This window comes from Hypomesus transpacificus, chromosome 4 (genome assembly GCF_021917145.1).
Source record: "Hypomesus transpacificus isolate Combined female chromosome 4, fHypTra1, whole genome shotgun sequence".
Taxonomy (NCBI): domain Eukaryota; kingdom Metazoa; phylum Chordata; class Actinopteri; order Osmeriformes; family Osmeridae; genus Hypomesus; species Hypomesus transpacificus.
The window spans coordinates 4,776,744-4,790,576 of NC_061063.1; the positions used below are offsets into that span (position 1 = coordinate 4,776,744).

The 13,833-nt window shown below is 42.9% G+C and overlaps 1 protein-coding gene across 1 annotated transcript; it reads left to right on the forward strand.

Moving 5' to 3' along the window:
• Window positions 1-871: 871 nt before the first annotated feature.
• sdhaf3 (succinate dehydrogenase complex assembly factor 3) lies at window positions 872-4,885 on the forward strand. The gene is made up of 2 exons (XM_047018736.1): window positions 872-1,289; window positions 4,450-4,885. The coding sequence occupies exons 1-2, from the start codon at window positions 1,113-1,115 to the stop codon at window positions 4,648-4,650; spliced, it is 378 nt and encodes a 125-aa protein (XP_046874692.1). The 5' UTR covers window positions 872-1,112; the 3' UTR covers window positions 4,651-4,885.
• Window positions 4,886-13,833: the final 8,948 nt, after the last annotated feature.

The following is a 13,833-nucleotide window of genomic DNA, read 5'->3' on the forward strand; positions in this document are numbered from 1 at the left end:
GGGCATTGTGGGGTGGCTTCCTGGAGTTGAATCAAAACCCAAAGTAGGGGGGTACGCTATTCCCTACGGTAAACTATTAGGCTATAACATTGTAGTTTAAATTAAACACTAATGTTAATATCATTTATTGAAATGTTCTGTAATGTACAAATAATATTTTTACATGGGAAGTATTTTTTATTGGGGTGGCAGCTGCCACCCCTTGCCACCCCTTAGATCCGCCACAGCCTGTTGCTCCAACTCCTTTCATGACACAGTAGGTGTCCTTAACAATAGACATAAAAACCATTGCAAGTCAAATCACTCTTGAAACCCACATCAATTCATTTACATGAGACATCACCATGCGGAGTAAGGTGTGATGAGCGTGAGCGCACTCTGCTGGAGGTGAGTTGTATAGCAAGGTGCTGCCCCATATCAAGGTTGACAGGATTATCCACTCTCACCAGAAGATGACATGTATTTTGTGATGTAGAATAGCCATTTCTAGAGGCACTTCGTTGTGTAAATATTTTATAAATTAAATTATCTAGTTGAACTAGAACAGTCTTTCCCAACTTTTTTTCAGTCATGGCACCTCAACAAAAGTTTCAAAATGTTGTGACACCCCCTCACCCCACCCCCCATGTAAAAAGCAGTGAGTGGCTTTCACATGTGTGTCTAGCGCTCTGACTGCTAATGAATCGAACATTTGCCAGGAGCTGAGCGTGCCCATTAATGTCAGTCGACTCATCCAGCTGCAAGAATTTTTTTTTTTTCAAAACCACATTTTCAAAGTCTGAAGACATTTCATCACATCAGTATGCCCATACATTTTTATCTATGGGACCGCCGCTGGAGGGCAGTATAAAAATACTTGAAGGTTTAAACCACGTCCAAGGCGAACGATAAAGAAGACAATTTCCTGGGTAAACAAGGGCACACGTTTTAGATAACTGTCATTGTAGCTTCGTGCTAGATATAATGCTTGCAGATATGTACTGTTAAAATCAGTGTTCAATTTTGATTTTCCAAGTCTTGCCTCGTAGGATTTGAAAGGTCGAACGTTAAGTCTTACAAGTTTAATTTCGCTACCTTCAGTAGTTGTCACAAACTAGGTAGGCTACTGTAGAATGGCAAATCTTGCCCACGTATCTAGAGTCCGTACTTTATACAAGAGGATTCTACTCTTGCATCGATTTATGCCAATAGACCTTAGAGCACTCGGAGACCAATATGTAAAAGACGAATTTAGAAGGCATAAAATGGCATCTCCCGACGAAGTCAAATACTTTATGCGAGAATGGGAGGTAAGAGAAATCAGTCGTTAAATCATGAGTTGACAAGTAACATTACCGAACTGTAGGTTCTCTACTATGCTTGACTGCCTGTGCTGTTGAGGCAACACTTTTGACTTAATGCTGATCAATTTAAGCTTAAGCTGATGTCAGTATAGAATGAGACATCCTTAACTGTCAAGGATTTACAAATGTTTTGAGGATTGAGTTGCTGTTTCAATTCAACGCCACGCGATGGCAGATTTGGCTCTTAATGTACCAAGCCCACAGAAGCAGCAGCCAGGACATTTCAGAGCAGCCGCTTCCACAGGAAACCGTTACATTATTACACATTGCATACAGAAGTATGAAATCGATCTTTACATTTCAGATGTCTTCAAAAAATCATTTATCAAATGGACAAAGCCAGGTGAACCAGAGTTTTGTATGCATAGCCTAGTTGTTCTGTTGGAGCAATACATTGAATATTAAGTTATTGTCTCTACCATCTGCAGGTGTAGCCTACACAATTAGTTTAAGCATATCCAAGCCTCCTTCATGCCGATCCTCTGGGAGAATGTCAAAGTCTTAGTCTATTTTATGTGGTTTCAGCGGAAAAGTGAACTTCCCATTAAGTTGCCTGTGTGCACTGGCAAATGAACACCATGAAACAGTGCAACACTTGAAATGGCATTCATCAGTCACAAGTTCTGAAACTGATGAAATAGCCTAAACCTAGACACATTCAGACTGACAATGGTGTTGTTTTGGCATCCAATAATGCAGGTTTATCTGATCTGAAAACTGCAGCCCATTGTAGATTTTAAAAACTCTGTTACCTCAAGATGACTTCATACAGGGGACTGTAATTATAGATCCACAACCCTGTAAACATGTCAACTATTTGTTACATTTGAGTAACAGTGATCAATGTATTACTATGGTAAGACATTTATCCAGGAAAGGTGTTGAGGGGCAATGAGGAACAGACACTCTCCCAACCTGATTATGGATTCCAGGCCATGGAAAATTACCCACCTGCTGGTAATTACTCTAATTAAGTGGATAGTGATTACAGCTGGATTCCAGTACCTTGCATTTGTCTGTGCCTGCAGCTGCTGTGACAGCAGGGTACAAGAACCCACCCTGTGAGGAGAATCTCCTCTCTTTTTACCTATGTGTCCATCACACACCTCAACCACTTCAAACTTTCCCATCAGTCGAAGTAGTCGGCTTACTTCTCAGATCATGTTTGAAGACCAAACCTGTGTCATTAACAGGCTTTCTGGGAGGGTGTACAGTCCACATAAAATTATACCCTGGCAAAGAGTGTGCACTGTTGAGAAGAGGGATCAAAGACGAGATGTCCGCAATGCTTTTAACAATGTAGCATAAGCAAGGCTTGTGAAGGAGGCAAATGGATTGGACTAAAACCAAGGAGCATCTCGCTCTCTCTTCCTGTTCTGCTCTCCACGCGTCCTCCGTTCATTGAGGAGTCGGTGAATCACCACTCCGTCTTGGGTTCCAGCTGCCTGTGGAGGGTATGGAGGGGCGGCAGAGGCACGAGCAGACGGGGGCCGAGACTCCCAATTTGATTACAAGCACTGACTGTTCAGTGTAATCCAGTTACTCCAGAGGGCCCCTGGGACTTCTCCGATCCTTATAAATCGGCAGCATCGAGACAGACAAGCTCTCCCCCGAGAGAGCTAGAAGGGGAGGTGGAGAAGGACAGATGCAGAGAGAAAGGGGATCCTTTGAAGCACTGGCCGAGAGGGGGAGGGGGGGGGGGGGGCTAGACTGTTACCAAGAGGGGTAAAACTGTTGAGGGGGGGTGGAAAAGCAAGGGGTTATTAGCTGATGGGCAGAAGTTGGGCCTCGAGTCAGTGGGAGGTCTTGACATGGAGCACCATGTTTGCCTTCCCCTTCTAATCCTGTGTGATTGCAGCCTTGCTGCCTGATCAGGGGAGTACTTTAACCATATTGCTTTAGAAGGATTCTGGGGTTGTGAGTGGGTTACTGTGGGGGTGTATGAGAGAAATCTGAACCCGACATGTTGGAGCGGTGGAGACGGCAGGGCTGCGGAGCCCCTTCAGAGGGTTGGCTTACATTTTAGTTTGTTTCTGGGGGGGAAAAGTGAAAGTAAATCTGTAAGACATTGATGTTTTGTTCTAGTTTGTTTGCTGAGCAAACTCCGGAGAGATTTTACCAGTGGTTCAGCTCAAGACAACTCTTGTCTCCCAGAAAATATTATCCCTTGGCAAATGCTCCAAATAATTACATTATGGACAAGAGAAACCCTTTCAGACAAATGGGTTGCTATTACTTGTGTTGAACCGGTTCCAACTATGCGAGGTAATAAGAGATTTTTCCTAAATGGAAGGACATGGTGCTTTATAATACTTGTTCTAACCTGGGATCTTTTTATGAATGAATATGAATGGAATATTTTTGGCTATGTTCCTGTCTTGATTTATGAGTGGCTTTGAAGCATCTGACAGATCTTGTACTATATGGCGAATGTTAAGTGAGTCATTACAGTGTGGTATAGTGATGAAACCATCTTCAACAAGTTCAGTATTACAAAATAAAGCATTGCACTAGACACTGGGAAATAATTGAAGCTTTCAAACTGTCTGCTGGTGCAATTAATAGATGGTTGATAGTGAGCAGGCCTACAACAAGCTTTAGTCATTTGAGGGTGATTCTTTGTGGTTCTCGCTTTTAAGTCTGCTTTCTGAAAAGTTTTTGGGGAGACTAAACTTCATGCCCATCCACATGATTACCTGTCACAGTCATCTGAAATCTTTGTAACAGATATTCATTTCTGGTTCAAGTGTAGGGCAGGACCTCCATTACTCCAAGACTGACATCAAATCATCCTCTGGTGATCCTTGTTGTCCACAGGCAGTATTCCATAATAGCCAGTGCATCCCTTTAAATGGGAATCTGGAATACAGTGGCAGACTAGACTTTTACTCCATTGCAACTGGCTCTATTTGAATAGAGACATGGTGTGTTTTTGGCAAATAAATTATGACAAGGGAGTAGGCTCAGCATTTGTCTCCATTCTTGCCATTGTATCAGCATCAACGCAACCAATCCTCCTAAAGAGGACTGTGTTTCTGTTGTTCACTCACAGTGGCATGTTTGTGAATTCATGATGTTCTATGGATGTGGTCTCCTGTTTCTACAGAACTACAAAGACACTATGCAGGCGCAGGTGCTGGAGACGGCAGGTGGCCGGGTGAAGAAGATGGAGTTTGGAGCAGAGCTGACGGAGGATAAACTCAAGCTTTTCCAGGACGAGCAGATGGGCCAGCTGTACGAGCTCATGCGAGAGTCCACCAAACCCAACAGACAGTTTGACATCCAAGAGGATGGCCATCAGAAATGATGTTGCAGCCAAACGACATCCAAAGCTGGGAAGAGGGTAGGAAGGAGGATGGGAAGGACACGATGCCTTCCATTGAAGAACAGTAGGCTATCCATCAGAATGGTGGCATTTAAGAGTGTCTGATTTTATTGAAGTGTTAAATACCTCAGAATGTGTATCTGTTTATTTCATTGTCTTTCATTTTGTAACCGTGGCAATAAAACAAGTTCCTATATGATTGAGGGGAGCCAAAAGACTTGCTCGGCTGACTGTCCTTACTGGAAAACATTGATGCATAAGTTTAATTTTGTGCTTCTCCTGACAGACACGAGACGTCAGTTAAGATGTTTTTTGAAGAAAGATGTGAGGAACACTCACATCAATAACGCCTCCTTCAGCCTCATTGATGATGTGCCACTACCAGAGTATAACCCCTTATCTTCCAAGTGGAAATTGTCAAAGTACCCCCCCCACACACACACAGACACACACACTCACCCAGCTAGACATGATCATCATTGTAATGTGCTCTCTATTCCACATTGCAGAGCAATTCAAATGGGTGTGCACTCTTCAATGATTACAGAATAAGCAAAAATACATCACTCAGCCGTACACCAAATTGATACACTGTATTGAATGGTTGTTGAAATGAGGATTGTTCTTTTCTATTGAGTCTTTCTTGCTTGTTCAAGTATAATAGGACCAAGAAAATAGGTTCCAGTGCATCCAAACCTTTTTTTGTTTGCCTGATCTACATTATCCATCAATCCATCAGTCTGAGCGCTATTGTATGCTGTATCTTGTAAAATAACGAAGCAAACAATTGCTCCAGTGGGGCCAGCACTCTCCGACATAAGACAGCTGGTAGTTTTTAGAGCACTGGATCATACAGCCTTCTGTGGAAACGATAATCCACTGAAGAGCGTTAGCTTCTTTATAGGATTTAGAAGCAGTCCGAAGAAGGGCATGTCACCTGGCCTGGATCGGTTCTGACAAGCGAAAGAAAAAGGAGGATTAGGGCATCGCAGCAGGTAATCTCTGCCTGGCCTTCCTCTGTGAACAGAGACGTGTGCGATAAGGCTGGGTGGTGTTTGGCAACCTCCTCGATGCAGACACAAGAGAGGAACTGGCAGGACTGAAGAGGCACAAAGCATAAATCAATGTCTTCTCAACAGCTTCATTTGCCACCATATGTGTGCTGAATTTAGTTGGAGCAATTTTCCCTTCAGTCTCGCTGGTTGATCAATAGTCAATTTGCAAATTCCACCCCACTAATGAGCTGAATATTTGCCCTAATATGTGCATGGGGAATCAAGATTGACACTGCATATGTGGCATGTTGGCTACAGGAGAGACAGTCTTGATTTGTTTCAGTCAATTAGATGTTCCTCAGTTTAGGATGAACGTTGCTTATTAGTAGACATTTTCCACGTGTAGTATCAAATGAGCCCAAACACACACAGGAGAGGTATTCAAACTGTCCATGATAACCACCAAAGTAGCTCACAGTTTCCCCCCCCCCCCCAAAAGTTTGAGTTTTAACTTCACAAACGTTTGATCGTGTTTTGACAGATTCCTGGTGTCCTGAGGAAAATGACAAGGCTATCTGAACAGAGCCAGATACAGGGCTGTGTCCTATTGATGATTCACTTATTATTTGATGACATGGTGAATTATTCATGAAGCAGGGAGGGTTTCTTAGATCGAAAACAAACAAGACCAATGACAGTAAACAATCTGACGTGACAAAGAAGGACACGGTTGGAATAACAATCATCACTCTGAAAAAGCTATGCCATATGCTCAGTCCAGTTCATAAGTACAGGTTTTTGTGCGTATGTATATTTAGCGTTGATTGAACTTTCCGATTCAAATAATAAAAAAATATTCTCACTATATAATCATTGCATAATTCGTGGCCAACATGTGTGTCCATGCTCTGTCACTGGCCATTAAATGAGTCAAGCTGTTTTCATAATTTACAATTCTGCTCAAAAATTTATCAGCAACCACACAACCTTCTCAGTGGTGTTGGAGCATCCTCAGCTCTCAGGAAAGGCACCGATTTGAAGCACTTCACGGTGCTTTGAAAAGAAAACGTTGTGTAACTTGAGCACTGCATTCACCTCTGATAATAGTTGCACTTTTCAGCGCTGTGGATCCAAAGTGTTAATAGTTTTCACCTAATCTGCATAGAAGAGAGTGCTACATGTTGACTCTAAAGTCCACAGTTTCACTCGGTCATCTGTGACTCATCTTGCCTACTTGTTCACAGAATAGGCAATCCAGGCTGAAGAGCTCTTTCTCTGTGTAAGGATGTGTGTATGTCCCCGTGTGTGTACAGTGTTGAAGTGTGGCCAATGGTTTACAAAAACACTCGTACAAAGAGTTTGAATAAAACTGACTCTTTACACCCAGATGTTGGTTGTAGCTGTATTTAGTCATTTTAACAACAAAGATTCAATCATTGTTATCACGACTCCGGACAGAAGGAGATCTGATCTGACCTGAAGCAAAGATGCTCTGGGGCTTATTGCAGGCTAGATGTACAGTGGCACACACCCCGCTATGAACCTGTGTTTCCTGTGCAATGTGGTGTCACAAGCCCTGTGCAGTTGGAGTCTCCCACACCCACTCATCACGCTGTGCACATCTCTCACACGTTGTTATCCTCACCCTGGGAGCTCCATTCTTTTCCCATGTCTTCACATTCACTACGGCCCAACATTCCCCACAAAGCCTTTTCCGTAAAGTAGATAGTCGTCCTCCCACTGAAAGGGTCTTACAATGTCACACGTCAACTGGGAAAAGACGGAGAAATGAGTGAAAAGCAACTGTCTTGTTGTTTTGAATATGCAAAGCTTTGGTTGTAATTGCTTAATTTGCTGTTGCTTCTAACCTCTTTTTACGCCTTTGTCCCTGAGTCCACAGCCAGTTCTTTCTCTCTCAAAAACCTATTTCCCACAAAAAGTATGACTGACTGCTGTTGTGAACTGTTAAGAGTAACTACATTTGGGTTTGAGCGAGTTGCTTAGTAGAAATTTAAAAAATTCTCATTGTGCCTTTTGGTTAGATAAGCTTTATTCTTCTTTCAAATTATTCCCCCAAATTTAAGGGAAACCTCTTTCTTTCCATATTTGTCCTGGCTGTCTCTCACCATGTTAGTCTTCTCACACAGAGCGTTGTTAATACTTTCCCTGTATAATCTCTGTTCCCACTGAACAGTACATCCTACCTTCAAATTAATAGGCAGAGGATGAATAAATTATTATGAGTAAATTATTCAGTTCAATTCAATTATTCTATAAACCTTCCATCTGTGGTATTTTTACCTATTCAGTGTCTTATTGCAGAGACACAAAGGGATATTCAGGAGTACCAGTAAATCTAACCAGTGGTCTTGTTAACCACTTAGATTTTCTGTATCAGAGTGAACTGAGGGTCAAAAAATCTCTTTCAGATGTTACTCAGGCAATGTTCTCAAAAAACATGTTCTGCACCCACTGTGAACAAACACACTGATACCTACCAAGCTTATACCAATTATGCATAAGATATAGGATTGATAAATAACAGTTTCTGATTTCCCTGTAGAATAATCACAGTTATACAAGTGAAACTTTTCCAACCTTGTTGGGTATCTAAAGAGCACCTGTCAGTTGTAATGGTGCAGTAGGAACTCCCAACCTTGTTGGATGGAATATTAAGGCTTTAGGGGAGAGAAGCAAGAAGCATCTGTTCAGTGAAACTCACACAGTTTGCTCTAACATTCATCCTTCTGACATCTGTTTCTGCCTCTTCCTCAACCCGCCCCTACACACACACACACACACACACGCACACACACACACCTCCAGTCTGCTGTCTTGGAGAGAAGAATAAAACAGGGATAAATACAGGTTTTTAGACTAGCAGAAAGGATGTGCGTGCATTGCCTCTTTGGGACAGATAACCTGAGGGTGCTAAATCCAGACACTGTGGGTCATTAAACAGATTTGCCAAACTGTGGAGAATAACCTCACGCTGATGTTTTCAAAAGATTATGTGTAGTGTAACAGTGTTCTTAACAGGAATTTCTAAAACTAAGGTTACCAAAATAGCTTAATGGTGTGAGTCACCACATAAGTGCCATAGGTTGTACAGATCCCTTGTTATTGTCAGTCAGACGTTGGGAGCTTGACACATACTAATCACATGTTCTCTGTTTTTGCACCAACTAATTTTTGCATGAATGCACTCTGACCCCTGAGCAAAGATTCACGTACTGTACGCTGTGTGTTTGTGTCTCTGGAGGCCCCTTACACCAAGGCCATATCGCGGAGGAAGGAAGGAGTCAATCAGACCAGGGGTAATCAGGAGCCTAATGCGAAGAGGCAGCGGAAAGAATAGAGTCGCCTTCCTGAGTGACACGTCAGTAAAAAGGCATGACATTCCATCTAGCCTGTTTCCGCCTGCCCGCCGCAGCGACATGCTGCAGCTTAGCACACGGAGGGCATTGACTCGCCATCGATAGCGAGCTCACCAGGCTGGATCTCACACAAGCATTTCACCACATTGGTATTCTGGCCACAAGGCCAGTTCATAGGATGATCTGATGTGTGTTGTAGGGGATCTGATGGATGCTTTGTTTGAGTGTGATACGTTCTGGCACACCCTTTTTTTGGGAAGTCATACTGTGTCCAAGTGTCGCGTCACTGTGTCGGCCACTGTTTGCCTCGTAGGAAGCACTTTATGGGAAGTGATGCAGTGATGTAAAACCAACCTCAGAAACACTTTCAATGGTTGCATTCCAGATGGATTGAAATCCAGTGTGTTATCTTCGGGTCATTGTGACCCTTCAGTCATTGTGACCCCCCCACGTGTTGCGCCAACTTGACCTCATACAAAAATAAAGTGAAGCATTTTCTTTTAACTGTCGGGCTCTCTCACACCCCCCACAGCGCGAACGTTAAAAGAAAATGCTATTTATTTTTTTATGTATTGGATCAAGTTGTCGCAGCACAACGATGGGTCGTTGTGAACCTTCGTGTCATGGTGAGCCGAAGGCAGCACAAGGGTTAAGATAAACATAATAAGTACATCAAAAGTGGGTTCATCAAACACAGATGGGTGGCCTGTTTGAATGAGAAGGAGGAGACAATATCAACCAAAACTGGAAGGATATCTCCGTTTTTCCATCATCATCAGGAAAGACTACATCCTCTGGGATGGTATGTAATCAGGCCTAAATGTTTCTTTCCATTTTCAGTAGCTCACTGATGGTCTGGTAATTGAAGTCTATTGCTAGTTATCATATCAACAGATTGATCCACTCGACTTGAACTGGGAGAGCTTCTAACATGAATATTCATGGTTGTTTACTCAATTACACTCCAGGATGTAAATAACACTTAGCTGTATCCGGTAGGGGTGACTTTGGAGTGAAACATTTCAATCTCCTTCAATAACCTTGGAGGAGTCAGATGGCTGAGCGGTGAGGGAGTCGAGCTAGTAATCGGAAGGTTGCCGGATCGATTCCCCGCCCCGCCAAATGACGTTGTGTCCTTGTGTAAGGCACTTCACCCTACTTGCCTCGGGGGGAATGTCCCTGTACTTCTGTACTTACTGTAAGTCGCTCTGGATAAGAGCGTCTGCTAAATGGCTAAATGTAAATGTAACCTTAAGGAAGATAAACTAGCATAACTGTATATCAAATACATTCACCAACAGTCAAAGTGTACTTTAGAAATAAGTTGTGAAAAGGCAACCAACATTATAGTCATAATGTATAGCTAGTTCAGTCCATGTGCTGTAAATCTCCAAACAGTAGGTTCATGCTGTACTGTACATTCACTGGCAAAATCAAATTGGCAAGGATTTGGCTATCATGTCCCCTGCCATTTGTATTGTGTTCATGGTCAATTCATGTCCATCCTTGAAGTGGTCTACGAACACCGAGAACTCTCAAGTATCTCTCTGTACTGTGGCTGAATTAAACCCAAGGCTATTTATTATATTGTTATCAAAAAAATCTTGAAAAAAATCTTATCAGGCTCCCACATGGCTATACGTGGCGACAAGGATGTACTGTACTATGATGTATAATTCAAGAACAGCTATCCGAAGTGAAGGATTTAGGGATTGTCATACTGTGAATATGTTCATGGGTTTTGAGGTCACAGGCATCCAAGAAATAAATTGTGAAAGAGAGAAGGTATTGGAAAGGAAATCTTTTATCATGTGTCCTTGAACACTCCTCCTCTCTTTAAGGAGTCATTGACAATTATCAGCAGGATATTGCCCCACAATAATCTTACTGGATGAAATGTCACATCTCAGTATTAATGTGTTTGTGTGTCCAATTAGATGTTACAAATGTAAACGAATAACGAGCACTCATTTCCCTGTTGGGCTGGGCTTAGACTCAATATTGAGGAGATGTGAAGGTACATGGCAGGACAGCTAACATCCTGAGCCGTTCAAAGAATGTGCTTAGGCACACACATCATCTTTCTGGCATGTTCTCAGTGTAGTATGTGACCTGAAACAAAACCGTACATCTGTGATTCGAAATCTGCTCTAATAATACAAGCCGCCCTCGAATACGGATGAAACAGTACACCAGACCTTTAGAGACTAATTGTATCCCAATCCTCTAATGCAGTCACAATCAAGGTCAAAGGTTACTTCTCAGCGGGCACTGAGCCCATCAAAGAGGATCATTTCGATCCAGACTGGCAGTAGAAAGACCAAGGAGACTAATTAACGACTGCTGCTTTGGTGTGGGGGGTCTCTGAGCCCTCAGTCAGAGTCTGACAACCGGCATGAAGCAAGAGTTTGGAGCAAGTGGCCCTCAAATCTGCCATTCCTGCCACTGTTGTCTTGGATTCGTTGGAGGCAGAGATGTTCTGTGATCAAATTTTTTTCTGGATTTTCCTGGCAGGTCAGGGTATGAATCCCAATTATTTGTTCAGATTTCTGAGCAGGAAACATGAACATATGAGACATCTTGAGTTTAGACACTTAGGGTTGAAGTTGATTTGATTTGAAGCTGCCTCCTTGTATCCTGTTTTGCCCTACTGGGCTGCTCCAATCTGGAGAGAAACACAGTAGTTGGTGCTACAGTGAAATGTCACAAGTCATAGCACAAGTTACTCCATGACAACACATGCCACCTGTTTAAGGAGGCAACTGAGTGGAAACATTGAACCAGGATCATTGGAATGGGTGAATGGAGGGATCTCCCCCTTCAACCCCCCCCTCCCCTTCACTCTCAGACTCCTATTTCATTGGCATTTGTGGAGTCTGTTTGACATCAGGTGGGGGTGAGACGGCTACTGGGAGAGCAGCAGGAGTCGTTGGGCTGCGTCTGAAGACACGCTGTGCTGAGCGGAGGTGATAAGAGTGTCCGGAATTCTAAGCAGAGTCCCTCCATTGATCCCTGGTGCTCCATAACAGTGGGGAGATAGCTCTCTCAGAGCCGCCTGGCTGAAGGGAGGCGGACCCCCTACTTCACACTGATAAGGACTCAATTCCTACGGCACTGTGATTTCATTTCTATTAGCAACCACAGTTGGATGTGGGCCAAAGGTCAGAGCTGACCCCTCTGCTCTTAGGGTGCCTTAAACCACAAGACTGTTGTTCAGGCCCAAAGACTTACCTTTGTTACCAAAGCAGAGCTGGCCCACTACTCTGTGTTGAACTCTGCTGATGCTTGGGTGTAGTGCTTTCTAAGACACTGTTTTACTAGTAGTCACTAGTCCTTGGTTACCATTAAAATATGAACATATAAAGAATAGGTTGTATAATAATGATGCTCCTTTAGTGCTCACTCCTTCAAGGCACCTTTTAAGAGAAACAATCCATGTTTACAGTCAGCATGACAGCCCATGGGTTCCTCTTAACAGATTCTGGCTTGAATCATACTCCACCTTACTAGGAGCTTGCCCTGGTATTAAGGGTATTAGCGTTTAATTGTTCACAACCGTGGCATAGTTAGCCAACACAGAAACCTTCCCTGAGCAGTTTCTGCTTAAGAAGTCTTTGTGAAGCTTTTTGTTCACATTTAGATTAATGAGTGATTACATCCAAATTCAATAAGAAAACCCCATTATATCCTCTCTGCCCACACCAACACCAAGTTGCTGACAAAGGATGGATCCCGGTGTTGGGGATTGTATTGGCACAGGCATGTACTTGATGGCCTGTGTGTTTGTGTGTGTGTCTGACAGAGACAAAGAGAGAGAGAGTAGGGGGTCGCCCTCCTCATTACAGTGAGGGTAAGTTGAGGGGGGTGGGGGGTTGTACATATCGCTCAGAGACAAGTGTACAGGGAGACTAGAGCCTTTCTAAACATTCGCCTACGTGAACCAATGTAGCAGCAATTATGCCGTCAAATTCCCAGCTGGGTGCGATGTGACAAACCACCAGAAAGAGCATCCTGCAATGCTGTGAGTGTCCAAGTCTAGATCCATCAATCAATACACCTTCCACAAAGCTTAAATAGAGGTATTTCAAATCTGAAGAAACAAAGAGTGCTACCTCGTTGGTATTTGTTCTTCAATAAACTGCATCACATGAAATAAACTCATACTATACACTCAAACATTCTGGAAATTCACCATGACAGTCATTCACAGTAATTTGCTATGTAACACAGTGGATATCAAAGCAAATCATGCCAACTTGGTCTCACAGTAACTACAATAATTGGGAATCCAGCTATCCAACCACGGCACATTCATTTAGACAATAAATTGTTTTTGTAACTTATCTGTGCAAAATGTGTGAGTTGTTTTCAAAAAGTTTTATCACTCCTTCCATAACCTTGCATTAAATGCACACCAAGTATACACACACGTATAGTTTAACAGTTCTGCATTGAAGCAGAGAGCTTACCTTGGTGACGGTATTGAAAACCCCTCTTAATCTTTTCACCTTCACAGGAACTCGACATCTAAGTGCTTTAAGCTGCCAACAGTTCTATTCCCCACTGCAACATAGATTCTAGTATGTCACTCAGAGAGAAAGAAAACTCATGCTTATGCTCAGTGATACTGTGGGAGCAAGAAACTGTATGACTGACCTTAGGTAAACCAGACTAACATAAGATAGACCCAGAACCAGGACTGATCTAAGATGGACCCAGTAGCCAATAAGATGGAAAGTAACAGAACATACTCAAGCTAGGAACTTTAGAACTGTAGGAACTCGAAGGCACTC

Bases quoted from the DNA above. Each gene is read 5' to 3' on its own strand.
- sdhaf3 (XM_047018736.1), top strand. From the start codon at position 1,113: ATGGCAAATCTTGCCCACGTATCTAGAGTCCGTACTTTATACAAGAGG. The intron at 1,290-4,449 runs GTAAGAGAAATC...CTGTTTCTACAG, and splicing joins ACTTTATGCGAGAATGGGAG to AACTACAAAGACACTATGCA.